General features: G+C 39.7%; 1 protein-coding gene across 1 annotated transcript in view; it reads left to right on the top strand.

Moving 5' to 3' along the window:
* The first annotated feature begins 13,547 nt into the window (after positions 1-13,547).
* DNAJB12 (DnaJ heat shock protein family (Hsp40) member B12) overlaps positions 13,548-18,015 on the top strand; it is a 1,115,823-nt gene continuing 1,111,355 nt past the window's right edge. The window contains exon 1 of the mRNA XM_044056212.1: positions 13,548-13,720. Coding sequence (XP_043912147.1) covers positions 13,588-13,720 — 133 coding nt within the window. The 5' untranslated portion in view covers positions 13,548-13,587. The remainder of the gene's footprint in view (positions 13,721-18,015) is intronic.

The raw sequence follows: 18,015 nt of genomic DNA on the forward strand, positions 1-18,015 counted from the left end.
CTGCCATCTCCAAACTAATAATCTTGTGGAGAGGTTAAACTCTACACTAAAGACCATTTTAATATAGAGTGAGACAAATATTTGCCTCAATCTGCTGTTTGCATACAGAGAGGTACTCCAGGAATCCACAGGTTTTTCACCCTTTGAGTTGCTGTATGGGCATAGCATGAGCGGGCTTTCAGATTTGATCCATGATGAGTAGGAGAGTGAGTAGGAGAGTGAGTGTGAATCCCACAAGGAGTGTGTTGTGGTGTATGTCCTAAACTTCAGGACAAGGCTCAGGGAACTCATGGGCTTGGCCCAGGAGAACCTGACAGAAGCTCAACAGCAGACAAATGTCTGGTAAGACAGGAATGCTTAAACGACAGAGTATGCTGTAGGGCAGCAGGTTATGGTTCTCATTCCTGTTAGAGACAATAAGCTGCAGGCAGCTTGGGAGGGACCCTTCAAGATGATAAGGAAGGTCAGTGATGTTAACTGCATGATAGAACTACTAGGCAGGAGGCAGGGGCACAGATTGTTAACATAATGAAACCTTACCATGACAGGGAGGCCCTTGTGCTGAATATTTGCAGTGGATGGCAGGAGGAGTCTGAGGGGAATCTGGTGACTGATCCCTCGGTGATGCTTGGACTGACACCAGGGTGGAAGGAGTAGCAATGTCCCTGTGGCTATCCCCTACCCAGGTTTGAGAAATCTAAGCAGTGTTACAGGTGTTTGGGGCCATGTTCACTGGAAAACCAGGGTGCACCCATCTGGCACAGCACCATGTGGCTAAAGGATCCCAAAGGCCTATTAAGCAAGCCCCTTACAGGGTGCCTAAGAGAGTCAAACAGACTCTGAGGGAAGAGATATAGGAAATGTTGGAATTTTAGGTAATCCAGGAGTCCCACAGTCCCTGGTCCTCCCCAGTGGTGCTGGTACCAAAGAAGGATGGCAGCACCAGGTTCTGTGTGGACTCCAGAAAACTAAATAGTCACACAGATACAGATGCTCACCCCATGCCTAGGACAGATGAAGTCCTAGAGCAGCTGTGTGGGGCTAAGTATCTGACCACTATTGATCTTACCAAGGGCTACTGGCAGGTGCCCTTGACTCCCAAAACTAGAGAGAGGTCAGCCTTTGTGACTTATGTTGGCTTGTAAGAGTTCACAAAAAATGCCCTTTGGGATGAAAAATGCCCCAGCAACTTTCCAGAAGCTGGTATATCATATCCTAGCAGAAGCATGAGATTTTGCCCTTACATACCTGGATGATATTGCCATCTACAGCCATTCCTGGCAAGAGCACCTTCAGCATGTCAGGGAGGTGCTGGGCAGACTAAAGAGGACATGGTTGACCATTTAGGCCAGTAAGTGTCAGGTGGGTATGGCAGAGGTCTCCTACCTGGGATATAGAGTGGGGAGTGGTAAGATCAGGCCAGAACCTGCCAAAGTGGAAGCCATTCAGGCATGGCCTGCCCCTGTTACCACATAGCAAGTAAGGGCATTCTTAGGGACAGTGAGGTACTACAGAAAGTTTGTTTGGAAGAACCCCTCTGTGTTAGCCAGTTCAGATTACAGCAAATAATTTGCTGTGCAGGTGGATGTATTCTCAGATAGGCTCATTCCTCTCAAGCAACGTTTCTCAAGGGGCACTTGAAAAACTAGCTTGAGTCTTCGAAGGGTGGAGAGGTGTGACAATAGGAGGTACTGCCAGCCCAGCTAGCTGGAATTTTGTAAATAGTTATATGTCATTTGTGAATATCAAACTGATTTATACAAGATACTTGTGTTACAAATGTATTAGAACTGCATGTCATGTGTATATCAAACTGATTTGTACAGATGTTTGTGTTGAAAAGGTATTTGTAAAGTGTGTTTGAAATGTATCCACAGTGTGTCCTACTGGAGAGAACAGAAATGTACATGCACTGTTGTAACTGTTTAAATGTATATGTTTTAACAGAGGAAACTGGAAGATTAACCTGAGTGCAGCAAACTTTAAAATATATCTGAAATTAAATCCCTTTATGGGGTAAGCCATAAAGATGCTATCTTACATGTTTCAATGCAGCCAGAGACACAAAGTCTGTACCAGGACACTTTATGTATTGTCTTTAGGGTGAATTAATTACTACTCTGTAAGTGTGGAGGTATGAAATTGTTTTATGACTTCCAGCACCTGCCACAGATCTGAGCAAAAGCCATTGTGTGTATATTTTACAAGTACGTGCTAAATCCTGCCAGCTTCCAGCAATGGGGGTTTGCATGGGAACTAGAAGTCAGATGACCACAACTGATGTCATTTTGTAAGCTTTCCCAGAAGTAATATTTTAGATATTATTTTGAGAAGTATCTTAGTGAGACTGAGCATTCTGTATTCTGTCTAGGGCCTGACAATAAGAAGGACCATTCACCACATCATCTGCTGGGCTCTATTATGTAAGTTATTAGGGAATAGTATATTTCTCTTGGATTCAGTCAGGAATATAGTGAATCTTAGTTTAGATATTGTTTTTCTTTATTTGTCTGGGTCTGTCCTTCAATGTTATTTTAAATATTTTCTGTGATTTTGAACTCTGATGTCCCTGTGATTAAATATTTAGTATTGTCTTGTTCTTTTATTATTTGTTATTAAATATATTTAAACCTTTCATTGTGGCTGATCTTTGTAGAGATATTTAAGTTCTGAGTGTATTTGCATATTTATTAGGTGTCACTGTGTGGGCCACTCCTAATAGTCTTGCTGTTAGTCAAACTACCATTTGTAGTAATATTAATTTCATTCAGTATATTGGGTCTCCTTGGAAGAGCCTTAAGGTAGTTGGCAGGAGTGTCTGGTGGCAGTCATAGCTACCTTATAGTCTGGGCAGAAGGGGGCATAGCTAGTAAACCTGTGCCAACCTTTCCCAGGTGTGTGTGTGTGTGTGTGTGTGTGTGTGTGTGTGTGTGTGTGTGTGTGTAAATCAGATCTCAAAGAGTGTGTGTACCACCTACTTGGGCAAGGACATGAAGCACTGGTTGGACAGAGATGGTGCTGGAGGACTTAGCTTAGACACTCAGCTGAGATCTCAACTGTATAGCTGTGCCAGTAGAGACTCTTATTGGGATATGGAGAAAGAGAGAGAAACCAGCCCCAGACTGACTGAGGTCTCTGTGTGCTCTTAAGATAAACTGCACTTGATGCAGAGAGCTGCATCTGGAAATATTGTGTGTGTACCTGTCATCCTCCCAGTGAACATCCCCCACATGTGCCAGTGGTGAGGAGTGAGGTTCCTTAATTAATGGCCCAGAGGTGGGGCGTCACACAGTGTATGATCCACTGGAACTCAAATATATATATGTAACCCACCTTAAACAGGGTGTCGTACCATATCCTTGCAACATATATGTCCCCTTCCATGTATCAGAAAACCCACACTATTTATCTTAGTGTACTAGAGTTCTTCACTGTTCAACCCAATACGATATTCATGGGGGATTTCAACTACCCCTCTATAGATTGGGAATACTACAGCACTTCTAATGCACAAGTCCAGTGATTCCTAAACTTTGTTAATACCGCCATCCTGGAACAGTTGGCCCATTCTCATACCAGGGGTACAAGCATCCTTGACCCTGTACTCACGAACATGGGGAGCCAATGCTCCACATCCAATGTAATATCTTTGTTCACCAAATCTGACCATAAGTTAGTATTACTTGAAATAAAAATTAAATCCAGGGATCCAACAAAGCCAAAAACCTTTAGGAACTATTCCAAGGCTAACCTCTCTAATAAGCAAAACCTTGGCTAAATTCCAAGCACTCACAACCCAGTAAACACCATAGAATACAGTGAGCTATTTACAAAATCTCTGTACAGCCATATTGATAGCTGTATAAAGTGAACTGTGCCCATTCTTATTAAGAATAAGACAAACTCAAAAGACAAGCCACCCTGGGTAGAATCACAATATCAATCGGTTATATGACAAAAGAAAACAAATCTTGGTCAAGCATAGGAGGCACAAAACCATACATACTAAATGCCCCCTGACCACACTAAACAGGCATCTAAGAGGGTTAATTAATACTTCATAAGCTAAATTTGAAGTAAAAATAGCTTCTCAGGCAAAGGACAACCACAAAGCTTTCTACAGCTATGTCTGTAACCTTAGAGGAAATACACAACAATGCACAGAACTTATTGTAAATGGCATAATCCACACCGAACTAGAGTCCATTGCTAACCTTTTGGCTGACAGGTTCAGCTCAAATCCCCCCCTGCCACTCCCCCCAAGAGTCCGAAGGGAATACCACATAACACAATCCCCCCAACTATTACTAGAGAACAAGTCATTAATGCACTTTCCAAGGCCAAAAACACTGCATCGATGAACCCCGATAACATCCAGGGATGTTTAATAAATAGCATGAAACATGACCTCTCTGGTCCACTTGAATCACTTTTCAGCTGGAGCCTTCAGTCAGGTTTTGTGCCCAAGGAATGGAAGATGGCTATAGTCATTCCTGATAACATCCTGGGATGTTTAATAATTTTTTTTATTTATTTTGTTTGTTAACCGGGTAGTGTCCCACTGGGCCAGAAGTCCATTTTCAGCGGAGACCTGGGGAGAAATGCTCCACAGTGCACAAATACAAAAACAAATATAATATAAAATAATACATAATAATAATAATAATAATACATTCAGGAGTGAGTTATGTACAGAAATAACTTGAGATTGAGATTTATATATATAAGAATGTAAAAATCAAAAATTAAAAACCAAAAATCAAAATTCATTTCAGCAGTGATGATGCAGAAATGCCAAATTGAGCAGAGACAAATAAGAGAACTCAGGAAGAGTGTCAAATATCATATGAGGTAAACAGCAATGAGTGTTGTAACCTAGAAACATGTGTCTGCATGAAAAAAATAGCATGAAAATGACCTCTCTGGTCCACTTGAATCACTTTTCAACTGGAGCCTTCAGTCAGGTTTTGTGCCCAAGGAATGGAAGATGGCTACAGTCATTCCCCTGCACAAAGGAGGTCCAACTACTGATATGGGTAACTACAGGGCCATAAGTTTTACCAGCCTCATATGTAAGGCCATGAAAACAATCATCATGGACAAGATAAATGAGGACATACATAACCTGCAAAAACTGGGCCCATCACAGTTTGGCTTTATTAAAGGAAGGTCATGCCTATTAAATCTGGTGAACTTTTTTGAGATTGTCATCAAAGCATTGAATGAAAGTAAGACTGTACACACAGCTTACCTCGATCTGGCCAAGGCTTTTGATACAATATCCCACTCTGGTGTTATAGAGAAGCTGACTAATTTAGGTAGAAAACCCTTTTATCACCGATTTGATAGCCAACTGGCACACTAGTAAGACCCAGAAGGTCAAAATAGGTGAGGCCACCTCCACCAACAGGCCAGTCACTAGTGGAGTCCCCCATGGCTTGGTACTGGGCTCGCCCCTTTTTCACATCTATTTCTCTGAAAAGGAAGCAAATGCTGAAGGTTTATAGCTGACTAAGTTTGCAGACGATTGCAACCTGGGGTTATCATCAACTCCCCTACAGACACTAGCATTCTTCAAGAAGGTCTATCTCTGACTAACAAATGGTGCCAAAGTCATAGTATTAAACTCAATGCTAAGAAATGCATAATTGTACCCTTTGGGAAATCAACCATCCCAGCTAATTACCATGTTTATACTACAACCCTAAGAGTCAACCCAGTGGTCACGGATCTGGGTACGCACATAGACAGTAGCTTACCTTCAACTGCCATGTGGGCACAGTGGTGACAATGCTGTTTTATGTCAGACAACTTACAAGTAAGGGCATGGCATCTAGGTCCAAACAGGTCATAAACCCACTGTATTCTGCCCTTATTAGAATAGTCATAGAGTACAATGCTCCATTTGGTATGTACCTGACCAGGGATATTCAGCAACTAGAGATACCTGAAAGGTTCCTTACCAAAAGAATACAAGGCATAACAAATCTGCATTATGCAGAGTGCCTTAAAGCCTTTTCCCTCTACTCAGTCTCCTATAGATTGATGAGGGATGATTGATGCCTGGCTTACAAGGCATCCACAAACCTCACACTTATGAATCTCCTACATATTCGTAATTCACAGAGTAACAGAAATACAAGGTCTAGGGATTTGAATTTTGCCTGTGACTTAAACAGAACATACTGGAGAGACAGATTTGTGAACCAGTGACTGCCCCTCCTATGGAACAGGCTTCTCATCCATGTGAAGCTGAGTTTGTCTATTACCCAGTTTAAGCACAACCTAGACAAGTGGATGGGGAATAGGAAATTTACACTGGGCCTCATACCCATGTACCTTATGGACAGAGGTAGCTTCTAAATGCCTGGCCCTCAATGTCCTATTTGGATTCAGGACATCATTATTCTTTTGTGAAAATTTGGCTATGCTTAGAAAGGCTCCCAGGGCTGTTAGCCTAGTAACAGTCTATGAATCTATGAATATGAATCTATGAATATACTTCTATGATCTATCCATTTACTTACTCTAACCTTAAAACAGAAACATTTGTGCATACACTCCTAGTTTACCTAATCCTAACCCACACATAAACATACACACACACACACCCATACACACACGGCCGCGGGCAAACACAGACACTTACTCCTAACCCATAATTTCAACAAATCCAAAAGTTTCAGCAATAAAAACTAAAACCCACACTTACCTCCCAGCATCAAAATTCTACCATTTGATGTCCTCCTCTGACAAACTAAGCATTCGACAAAATGCACATTTGATAGCTTACAAATAAAGGCACGTTTTTGATAAAATGGACTATCAATGTGTTAGGGTGAACCCAAATGTGTGTGTATGTGTAAAAGACATGTGGTGTCATGGATAAGGTGCCTGATTTTGGACAAGAATCTTGTAGGTTCAAGTACTACCATGGTTGTCCAAAAAGCAAGACAAAAATTTTGAAGGGATGCGTTTACCATAATGGTAAAGGTCTTCACCTCATAAATGCAATGTATAGTGTTTGATTCTGACCTCAAATTATTGGCTAGGTTTGAAATGGCCCTTTAGGGCAATCACCCTAGTATTCACCTATAAATAATTTATTTGGGTTTGGGGGCTAGCATAATGATATAGGTGTTTACCTCACAGACACATAGTACAGGGTATGATTCTCATCTTTGAGGAAAATTGACTAGGCTTAAAAAGCAACAAGGGCAGCCAGTAAAGTACGACACTCTCTCTCGGTTTCTATCTGATATATATATATATATATATATATATATATATATATATATATACACACATATATATACGTATATATATATATATATATATATATATATATATATATATACATACATATATATATATATATATATACATATATATATATATATATACATATATATACATATATATATATATATATATATACATATATATATATATATATATATATATATATATATATACACACACACACATATATACATATATATATATATATATACATATATATATATATATATATATACATACAGGAGAAAGTCACCAGAAAGATTAGTGGGATGGGGGGCAGGGGATATGAGCAGAGACTAGAGGAGCTAGACCTCTTCTCAACTGAGTAAAAAGAAGGTCAGAGGAACATTGTATCACTGCAGAAAACCAATACATGGATATGTGAAGGGATCATTCTCAACAGGAAGGACAGAGCAAAAAGAGAAGGACTGCAATAAGTTTATAAAACTCAGGTTGGAATCTACTTCCTAGACGACAGTTCTTTTCCCCATTACAACGTAGACTATTTAGGGGAAAAAATTAGTCTGGGTACTGCAAGGACTACATAATTTGTATTTTCTGCAGTGGATTGTATTACATTTAATAATGGCTACAGCCCATCCTGCAAAAGGAATATAGTATTTTACAAAAATGTCAAGAATTATCTGTCTAAACCATTCTCCCACTATAATCAGTCTAGCTTCAATTGAAAAAGCAGGCTGGATTATCTGTATATGTGCACTATAAACAGGCCAGAATCTACTCCCTGCAAGATGGACCTTTCTCACACTTGCTAGATTCTATTGGCTGAAAGGACACACCAACATGTCTGGTAAAACAGACAAAAATCTATTCCAGGAAAGTCAGTCCTGTCTTCTTCTGCAACCTTTACATTGTTTATGAAAAAGGATACCCTCTGCCCATGCTGTGGAGGAATTGCTTTTTTATTTATTTATTGACATTTGTTAACCAGGTTTGTCCAACTGGGCTTGTGGCCCATTTTCAGTGGAGACCCGAGGAGAAAAGCTCCAGTAATACATTTTAAAACAAGTGCAATTTTAAACAATATTGATATAATAGCAGTTATAGCAAAACGATTCACATATGTTGGGATACATGCATAAAGTTAAAGTTGCATTAAAAAGAAGCTAAGTAACAGTTTTATATTGATATAGTTCAATAGGTCAACAATTAACATTTTTTGTTTGTATAAAATTGTGTAAATGCATAGTAGAAACATTGGAGAGAGAGGTGTAATGAGGTACTAAGTATGGTGCTTTTGATGGTACATAAAGGGAATAGGTTAGTACTAAGCTAACTGCCCTTGCGAGCCATTTTAAGCTTAGCCAGTTATCCCTTGTGAAACTCAAACCCTGCACCTTGTGTTTGTAAGGCAACCACCTTAATCATTAGGCTACCCTCCCAACCAATGGAAGGAAGACTAGGTAGGGTCATGGCAAGGGCAGGTTCTGGAATTGGGAAAATAAGCTTTTAGTTCATTTTTAAAGTGTGAGGTGTGGGAGATTGAACGTAAGTCAAGGGGAAGTATGTTCCAAGCATGGGCAAGGGAGTGTTTGTAGAGTAGTTTGCCTACTGACCTTTTTGGGTGGTAGATATCAAGTAATTGTTGGTTAGAAGTATGGAGGGTCCGGGATGAGATGTAGATGGAGACTAAGGAAGACAGAGATGGACAGAAGGAGGGTTTATAAAGAATAGAGTGTAGCATATGAAATTGATAAGATAGCAGAAACTGGGGAAGTTCAAGCCATTGAAGAGAGTTTAAAGAAATGCAGTGGTGTGAGTTGTATGGGGAGTTAGTAATGAATCTGGCTATTTTATGGTAAGTCTGTTGCAGTTTGTTTAGAGTGGAGGCCTGGATATTGGAAAGAACTGGGGCAGCGTATAAGAGGGAGGGGAGGAGGAGTGCCTGGCCCAGGGTAAGTCTAGATTCAGGGGTTAGGAATTTTTTGTTCCGATATAGCAGACCTAGTTTCTGGTTTGTTTTTTTTATACATTGGAGTATGTGTAGGTTGAACTTGAGTTCGTCATCGATAACGACCCCTTGGAGTTTTGTGTGTGTGTCAGGTTGGATATTTGTATTGTTAGAAGATGTAATAAAAAAGGAGGTTTTGTTATGAGAAAGAGAACGGGGAAGGAAAAGTAGGAGTTTGGTCTTTTTGGGATTTAGGATCAATAGGTTGCGAGAGAGCCATTGTTCAGTGGATAGTAGGGCCTGTTGGGTCAGGGAGTGTAGTTCAGGAATGTTTTTGGAGATGAATATAAGTGTGGAGTCATTGGCATACTGAATAAGGGAGGATTCTTTGCATGAGGTGTAAAGATCATTGGTGAAGATGTTAAACAAAAGGGGTCCCAAGATGGAGCCTTGGGGAACACCAGTGGAGATGGGAAGGAAAGGTGAGGAGGATGAGAGCCATTTGACAGATTGTTACCTGCTAGATAGGTAACTATTAAAGCAGGCAAGGGCGGAGGGGGATAGGTGGAGATTTGCGAATTTGCATAGTAATAGAGGATGAGAGACAGTATCGAAGGCTTTGGTGAGATCTAGGAAGAGACAGGAAATGAGTTTATTGTTGTCTAAGGCCTCTGCAATGATATGAGTGAAGGAAATGAGGGCAGTGGTGGTGCTGTGGTGAGGATGAAATCCATGTTGGGTAGGGGTAAATAAGTGGTGTGTGAGGAGGTGATTGAGAAGCTGTGAGTGAATACATTTTTCTAATATCTTGGAGAGGGGGGACAGAATGGCAATGGGTCAGTAGTTTGAGGGGTCAGTGGAGTTTCCATCTTTATTAAGAGGGATAGTGAAGAAAGATTTCCAAAGGATGGGGACAGTGATTCCAGAATAGATCGATTAATTAGTATAGATAGAGGATAGGCAACTGAGTCAGCAGCAAGTTTGAGGAATGTAGGCGATAGATTGTCAGTGAAAGGAGAGCAAGGTTTTAGCTTGAGTAGTAGAGATTTGATGAAAGTAATGGGAACTGACTCAAAAGAAAACACAGTTGTGTTAGTGGGACTTGGAGAGGTGGGTGTCGAAGTAGAGTTTGGCTTAGAGGTTACCAGATTTTGGATGGAAGAGATAAAGTGTTTATTCAGGAGGGTAGCTGTTTCCTGAGAGGAAGACTTAGGGTGTGGGGAGGGATTAGAGGGCTTTCCAGGATAGAGGATGTTGTTCCTCAAAGTGTAGTTGAGTCCTTCTTGCTATTGGATTACTACTGTATTTATAAATCAGGAGCTAGAATCTATTTTGTAGAAGATACTCCTTTTTCCCACTACAATTTAGACTAATTAGGATAAAGATGTTATACTCTAGGTACTGAAAGACTAACCCATTCTTATTACCTAAATCCTGTCAGCCAATGTAATCTAAGTAGATGCTTAAAAAAAGTCAAGAGTTTATTCCCTGAAGGATAGCTTTTTCTCCTACTGTAATTTAACTCTTTTTAAACAGGCTAGTTTCTCTTGGCTAGATGGATCTACTAGTATCCTTAGCAAAACAGACCACAATTTATCCAATGAAAGACAATTTCACCAGTTTTTTTTCTTCAAAACAGGCAGTTCCCTGCCACACTGTATACTGAAAGGACTAGGTCATTTTTATTCCCTACTGCAGACTGCATTATGTTTACTGATGGCTAGGGTCCCACCTACAAATTAATATATTCTGTTTTTAAAATGGCAGCAAGACTTTATCTTTTAGAACCCTTTCTTACACAATACTCATTTTACTCTACTTTTAAAATGCAAGGTACATCCCCTTAGCTGAAATAAATTGCTCTATTCAGCCAGTGAAATATAATGTGGTCAGTACAACAGGAAATAATTTTTCCCAGAAAGACAGTCCTTTCTACTTTTGTAATTTTGCCCTCTGTTTGAGACTACGCTAGATTGCAATAGCTGAAAGAGCCTAGTTTTGTGACTACTAAAATACACTAGAATGCATTCTGTGAAACATAGTATCTTATCCAACGTTGACGTATCCTTCTCTTACAAATCAGTCTATGCACCTACCCCTGCTATGATCACTAAGGACCTTCTTATGTTCATCACTGACTTCAGTCCTCTAGCAACTGGATAATAGTGCAAGCTAGAACTTGTTTGCTATAAGCAGTCCTTTTCTCCTCTACAGTCTTGACTATTTAGCGTAAAAAGGACTATGTCATGTTTATTCCCTAAAGTGGACTATACTAGATATATTAACTCATGGATTCTTTCCTATAAACGGAATACAGTCAATTTAAAAAAAAAATGCTCTCAGGAATTTACCCTCCATAGCCTTTCTCCCACTATAATCAATGCAACTTAGTTTTACGAAATTATCTGCAATCCCTTGGCTAAAAGAACAAGATCCTTGACTGAATGGACTTGGTCATTTCAACCAACAGAACTTGTGCACCTTTCCCTGAAAGTCAGTTCCTTTTCCCACTGTAATTTATCCCTCTCTCTACAGCAGGCTACATTCTATTGGCTGAAAAGTCCTACTAGTATTTTTAACAAAAGCAAACTAAAATGTATTCCTTAAAAGAAAGACATCCTTTCTTCCACTACAATTTCATGTTATTTTACAAAATATTTTCCAACCCGTGCTGCAATCACTAAGTATCTTTACTATTCAGTTAAGCATTATTTCATGTTTATTATTGACTGGAGTCCGTCCAGTCTGGTTTTGTTGACTACAGCAAGAGGTATTCACTGTGCTTACACTCGTCTGACTATAAAGTTGGTGTAAGCAATTTAGAGATTGTTGGAGCAAAGCATTCTTGTGTGTGTGTGTGTGTGTGGGGGGGGGGGGGGGTGAGGGTCAAAGCCCTGTATATGTGATGTTTTCAGTACACTTTTGTTTAAGTGGTATTTGTGCTACAGAGTTGCAGGTGTGTGCTATAACTTAGTGTGAAGTGCTGTGAAGCTAAAATGTGTTTTGGTATATTTCAGAAGTTATTGGCTTTCTAATTCAAGGAAGAGTTAGGTCTGTTTTGATGTATGTGTTTGTGTACGTTTTATTTGTAACAGCACTGTAGTTTTATGAAGGAGTTAGGTGTAGTGCACTGTGTTTTTGTGCAAGGATGTGTGTTTCCGTACTTTTTGAGGTCAACTGCATTTGTGTGTTTAATTTTTTAAATGTGTATTAATGAGCAGTGTGTGTGATACACAACAATACACTCATATACATATATGATCAATCCCTGCAGGAGAATATAATCTATTCTGAAAATTCCAGAAGGGATTATCCTCAACAAACGTTTCTCCAACTACAATCAATACATCCGTCTTGAAAAATGTATTCTTTTGGTTGAAAGAACTAGTTTGTTGAATGAATGGATGAGGTCTTTTCGACTAAATAATTATTGTCCCAAGAACACGGGTCCTTCCTCCCACTGCAATTTGCCCCTGCTTTTCAGAATTGGAAAGATTCTGGAGGCTGAATAGACTTAATATGGTGCATACAAAAAGCAGACTATTAGGTATTCCATGAGAAACAGTCCTTTTTGTCTTTACAGTTTACCTTCTTTTACAAAGGTAATCTCCATAGTTGATTTCTATTCATTGGTGGTGGTGCTGCGGTAGCGTTGTCACTTCACAGTAACTGCGGTGGTGGTGCTGCGGTAGCGTTGTCACCTCATAGTTACACATTGCCCGTTCGATTCTCAGTTAGAGCGTCTTCTGTGTGGTGACATTCGTCAATGACCGTTCCTTCGTTGAAGGTTTGCGTTAGGCCCGGCAAGCCAGTACGTAAAAAATATTCTGCCAGTCATTAGCGGACCAGAGTTCCGCTGTGGCAACCCCTAACCGGGAAAAGCCGAAAGACTTTTATTGCAGACTCTTACGTAAAGTACCGATCTTAGTCACTGTCTGAGATAGACTGGCAAACTAGATTGCAGGAGAAAGGACTATTTTTTTAGTATACAGATTCTAACCCGCCTTTTATAAAATGGGTACTGTCTATATGCAAGACTGATTCGTTGCCAGTTCTGTGTCAGAAAGCTAAATTCAGTAGGAAAAAATAACAATCTTTCCCGGAACAGATTCCAGCCATTTGGGACTGAAAAAAGCTACATTCCTTAAGTGCTTTGTTAAAGAAGGCTAAATTTCACTGAGGAAAGGGCTAACTTTCGGGGAGAAAATGTTAAATTCCAGCAGCTACAATACTTAGACCATAGTTACAGACACAACCATGTCACTACCCCTTATTTTACAGAAAGTGTGACGGCGTTTTACGTAACAGATGCCGTATAATCACTGTTTTACGTCAACACAGCACTTCTCTTACCCCTTTCAGATAGTTCCGCAATGGAATCGAACAAGGATGAGGCGGAACACTGCATCCAAATTGCAATAACTGCTATTAAGAGTAGTAACCCAGAAAAAGCATTGCGTTTTTTAGAAAAAGCTCAAAAACTGTACCCGACTGATAAAGCACAAGGTAAGTTTCCCAATGGATTAAGAACCTGGTTTTGGTGCTCAGCACTTACTGTAATCAGGAAAAGGGCCTCCTGTATGAAAGCTTCGCGTGTCCTGCGCATGTGTGAAAACTGTATCGCAGAGGATTTTCGGTGATGTAGTTTTATCTCCTGAGAACTTAAGTCTGTGACATTACCTGTCGTTCTCTATTTGATGACATTATGTTCATTGTATATGCTAGGGGCTTTTGCATATGTGTCTTAGTTTAATTCATAACTGCAACTAGAGGCTTGATATTTATTTGGTGAGAAAATCTGATGGAAAATAGCAAGTTTGGACTACTGTATTTGGTGCTTCCTTACTGGGATTACGTGCAAGTTATTCTGGGTATGGTAGTTCTTCCCAGCGAAAACATTAGGGCTTCTTGTCACGGTCGTAGGCTGGAAGAACCAATTTGCCATGCATACTTTTAGCGTTGAACATTTTATGTGATTTAGCATTGTGCATATAGTTTAAGATTGTATTTGATGATCGTATGGGGGCATTATGTTGTGGCTTTGCTTTTTTAAGCGTGTCCGCAGTGTGATGGGGTTATAAGCTTGTAAGCCCGTATTTCTGTAAAATTTCCTGCATATGTTTGGGTGGAAGGCTGACAGCGGTTATCTACATATCTTCAGGAGAGAAGCAGAGTATTTATATGTTATGGAGTGGGCAAGCAGCAGCTTTTAATACATGTACTTGTTTGCTTGTTAGCTGAGATTTGTAAAACGGTGCAGAATCTCCGCTTGTATTATGTTAATATTTGTAAGTGTCTAGTTATGTACAGTAGTGTAAGCAGCAGCTTTTATATGCCTATAAACACTGTGATTTGGGGGTTCATACCTCTGTTGTCTTCCAGAACTTAGTTTGGCTGGTATATCTTGCCAGTTCTGAAAAGCAGGGGTATGTGCTGTTTGTCTTATCTCCATGCAGACAGAGGTTTAAACCTCCACATTAGAGACTTGCCTTTTTGGTAAGGTTTTGTTTTGCAGCTGTTAATGTGGCATTGCTGTAATAGTATCACACACGTTTCTTTCAAAATCATATTTTGTATTCATATTCAAGGTTGGTTCCAAAAGAAGACGATAAGGGCATTTTTTGATTATCAGTCGAACGGTAATGCAGTGTTGATACACTATTAGCGGTTCTGAGAGAAACATTGCTGTCAGGAAGTCAGTTTCCTGAAATTTGTAAATTAAAGGATTGTTCTGCTTTCATCATCTCAACAGTTTATTGCATGGAAAAGTTGTGCAGAAAGATTTTAAATAACGGAACTCTAGAAGTAAATAAATGACCACATGTTTATAATTTTTTTGGAGACTATTTTGATCCTTTGTTGGGGGGAGGGGTTACTCTGTTCCTTAATTTCTTTCAGTGACTCCTGTCCCTTTAAAGGGTTGTTTTGCGCCATATTAGTAAAACTGGGTCTCCATTTTTGCTTGTCTTAAGTTTGTTGACCATATATTGTTATTGTACTTTCCTTGTAAGCAGTGCTTCTATTTGTATGTATGTGTAATTTTTTTTTCTCCTGTTGAAACCTTTACTTTTTTAAGTGATGGATATAATGATAGTAGTTTAAAACATTGAAAATGTGATGCTGCCAGGTTAGGATGCTGCATGTAAGATGTTATATTTTTGCAAGGAATATGGGGCATAATGAAGCCTTTTAAGATTATTTTGCTCAACTCAAACACTCGCATGCAAATTGACCATCACTTACTGCTAGTTTTAGGTGAACATTGTTGACTAGAACTTGGTTGTATTTGCCCTTGAAAGTTTTGATACTGTCACCAAAAATGTGACCCCCAAAAGCATTCCCTTTAACTATATACTCTTATCTTTCTGCTGGTATTGATATTTAATTCTCACCTTAAATATCTTGTTGATTATCATGTACATAATTCTGAAACTTATAAACATTACACAATTTACTTGGTTTAAGATTGAAAAAGTTGTAGTAATAAGCCATTGCTATAAAAAGAGAATAGTCATTAATTTTATCTACAGTAGTAATTGCCCTACCTAGTTTACAAATAGACATTGCATGCACTGAACTTCATGGTTAGGTTCTCATTTCATCTATCATCATTATTCGATATACCTACCTACTTTACAGAAACATGTTGCCATGTCATTACAATAAAAATGTTTAGCATCAAGGAAAACAATGCCGTCTTCTTTTGTATAATGTCTTCATGGAAAAAAAAAAACTTCAAGCCACCTTTCTTAAACATAAGTAAGTTGTGCTCATTTTGATAAATGAAGACGTTCCTTAGTCTTTAAAGCAGTTGTTTGGGCAATATATTAAAAAGTTTTGACCAGAAGAGGATGCCAGCAATTCTTAAATGAGAATATGAATACTGATGAAGGAAGCTAATCATTTGCCAGGTAGTCCACATGCTACACTGATTTATTTGGAGGTATGATTAGCTGTGAAGTAGCAGCAGTCCTGTTTAATAAAGGTGCACCATCTTAGTCACGCGATAAGGTAAAGTGTTGCCAAGATCTTCATTACCATTAGTCCCCTTTTTCCTGTTATTACATGGGGTCAGGTGTCACATCACCTGTCACCGCTTCTCTCTCATTCAGAGTCACTCTCCTACTTTCTTCAACTGTCTTGTCTGCCTGTTTCATATCTTTTCCCGTGCAGTTCATCTCTTGGCTGGGCGTCTGTCACCTCATGACTTTTTGTTTCTTCCAAATATCTGCTTCTCTGCATGTGTCCAGACCTCTGTAATCTGTTCTTCTTGACCGTCTGTGTAACTGGGACCTCTTTGGCTTCCATTGTGATATCCTCATTTATTCAGTTCCACTGTGAGCTTTTATTTGCAGAAAAAATCGTGGCAGAACACAGCTTGAAGTCCAAAATGAGTTTAATAAAAGCACATAAAACTCAGACACAGAAATCTCCAGGAAGAATGAGCGCTTTCAGGTAACACCCTTCATCATATTAGTGTCCAATACACTTTAACTCCATCACTTTAAGCTTTCTTAACAGCTCTGTAAGTTTCTTTGTCATAGTGTAGCAGTGGTTGCATCATTGTTTAGCACATCTTATTTTTCAACTTCTTTGTCAGTATTTTCTTGCACATTATCTCTGAATTTGGCCAGTTGGCTGCAGTATTTGTGACTCTAGCTTTGGCCTCCTCATTCAGACTTTTTCCTCAACCACACCTCCCAGATAAGTCTGCTGTTGACCTGTTGTACTGTTTTTGTATTGTTTTTATCCCTTTTAGGCTTCCTGCAATTTTCTCAAATTACAACATAACCAGTGTCTTGACTGCAGTTAGTTTCATACCATGTGCTTTCAGTTTGCATTCCAGTCCCCTATTGGGTGCTGAAGTTCCCAAACAGCAGTGAGCTTAGAAATGAATCTGATGTACACCCACTGGGAACCCCACTTTGAGTCTGAACAGTGTACGTTTATCATTTGGTTCTTGTAAGTAGCCTGCAGTGACTCAACCAACTTTTCTGGTACCTCAAACTGCTGCAGGACTTCTCAATTCAGCTTTTTTAGTACCTTGTCACATGCCTTTTCCCATTCTAGGAATGCTGAAGTCAGAGTCATGGTGTAGGGAATAAAGCCCTAACTATAGCAAGGCAACCCTGGCTGAGGTGCTTGCAGGAGTGGATGGGCATGTGCTCACTATGGGGGAAAGGGGGGTGTATGCCCTTGTTCTACATTGACATGGTTAGATTTTCATGGTGGATACTGGGGAATCCACCATGAGGTGCCACCTGAGAATTGGCAGGGTCTCCTGCTGACATCAGTCCCTTGCAGAAATAAAGGCTGATTCAGCACTAATACCTATTCCTTCAGGATGCTATTGGGCATGTGCAGGAGGTGGGGGTGGGGGGTGGTAGGAGATGGGTCTCTCCCTGCAGCAGTATGACACTGCTCCAGGGTCCTGATCCTGGATATGTTTGGTATAGCTCAGAGGAGGCTATTCAAGTCTGGAGGACCCAGAGGATGAGGATAGTAACTAAAATCAGCTGTTGGTCAGCTGCAGGGAACCACAAAATAGAGTCAAAACGGCACTAGGCATGTCATTTTGGACATTTTACTTAGTCTAGCTTCTCCATATGTTTCCCTGCAAATGTTTGATCATTTGACCTGTTTGGATTTAGATCAGGATGCAGTACAGCTCCATTTTTAAATTCTGTTACTTCATATGTATCTGTGTATCAATTGCTCTCTCTAGTACTTTCATACAATATGACAGGAGTTTGATATCTCTGTGCTACCTTTAGTTGTGAATATTTTGTTTTCCTCTTGAC

The sequence above is a fragment of the Protopterus annectens genome, chromosome 14.part0 (assembly GCF_019279795.1).
Source record: "Protopterus annectens isolate FY-2018-M chromosome 14.part0, PAN1.0, whole genome shotgun sequence".
Taxonomy (NCBI): Eukaryota; Metazoa; Chordata; order Ceratodontiformes; family Protopteridae; genus Protopterus; species Protopterus annectens.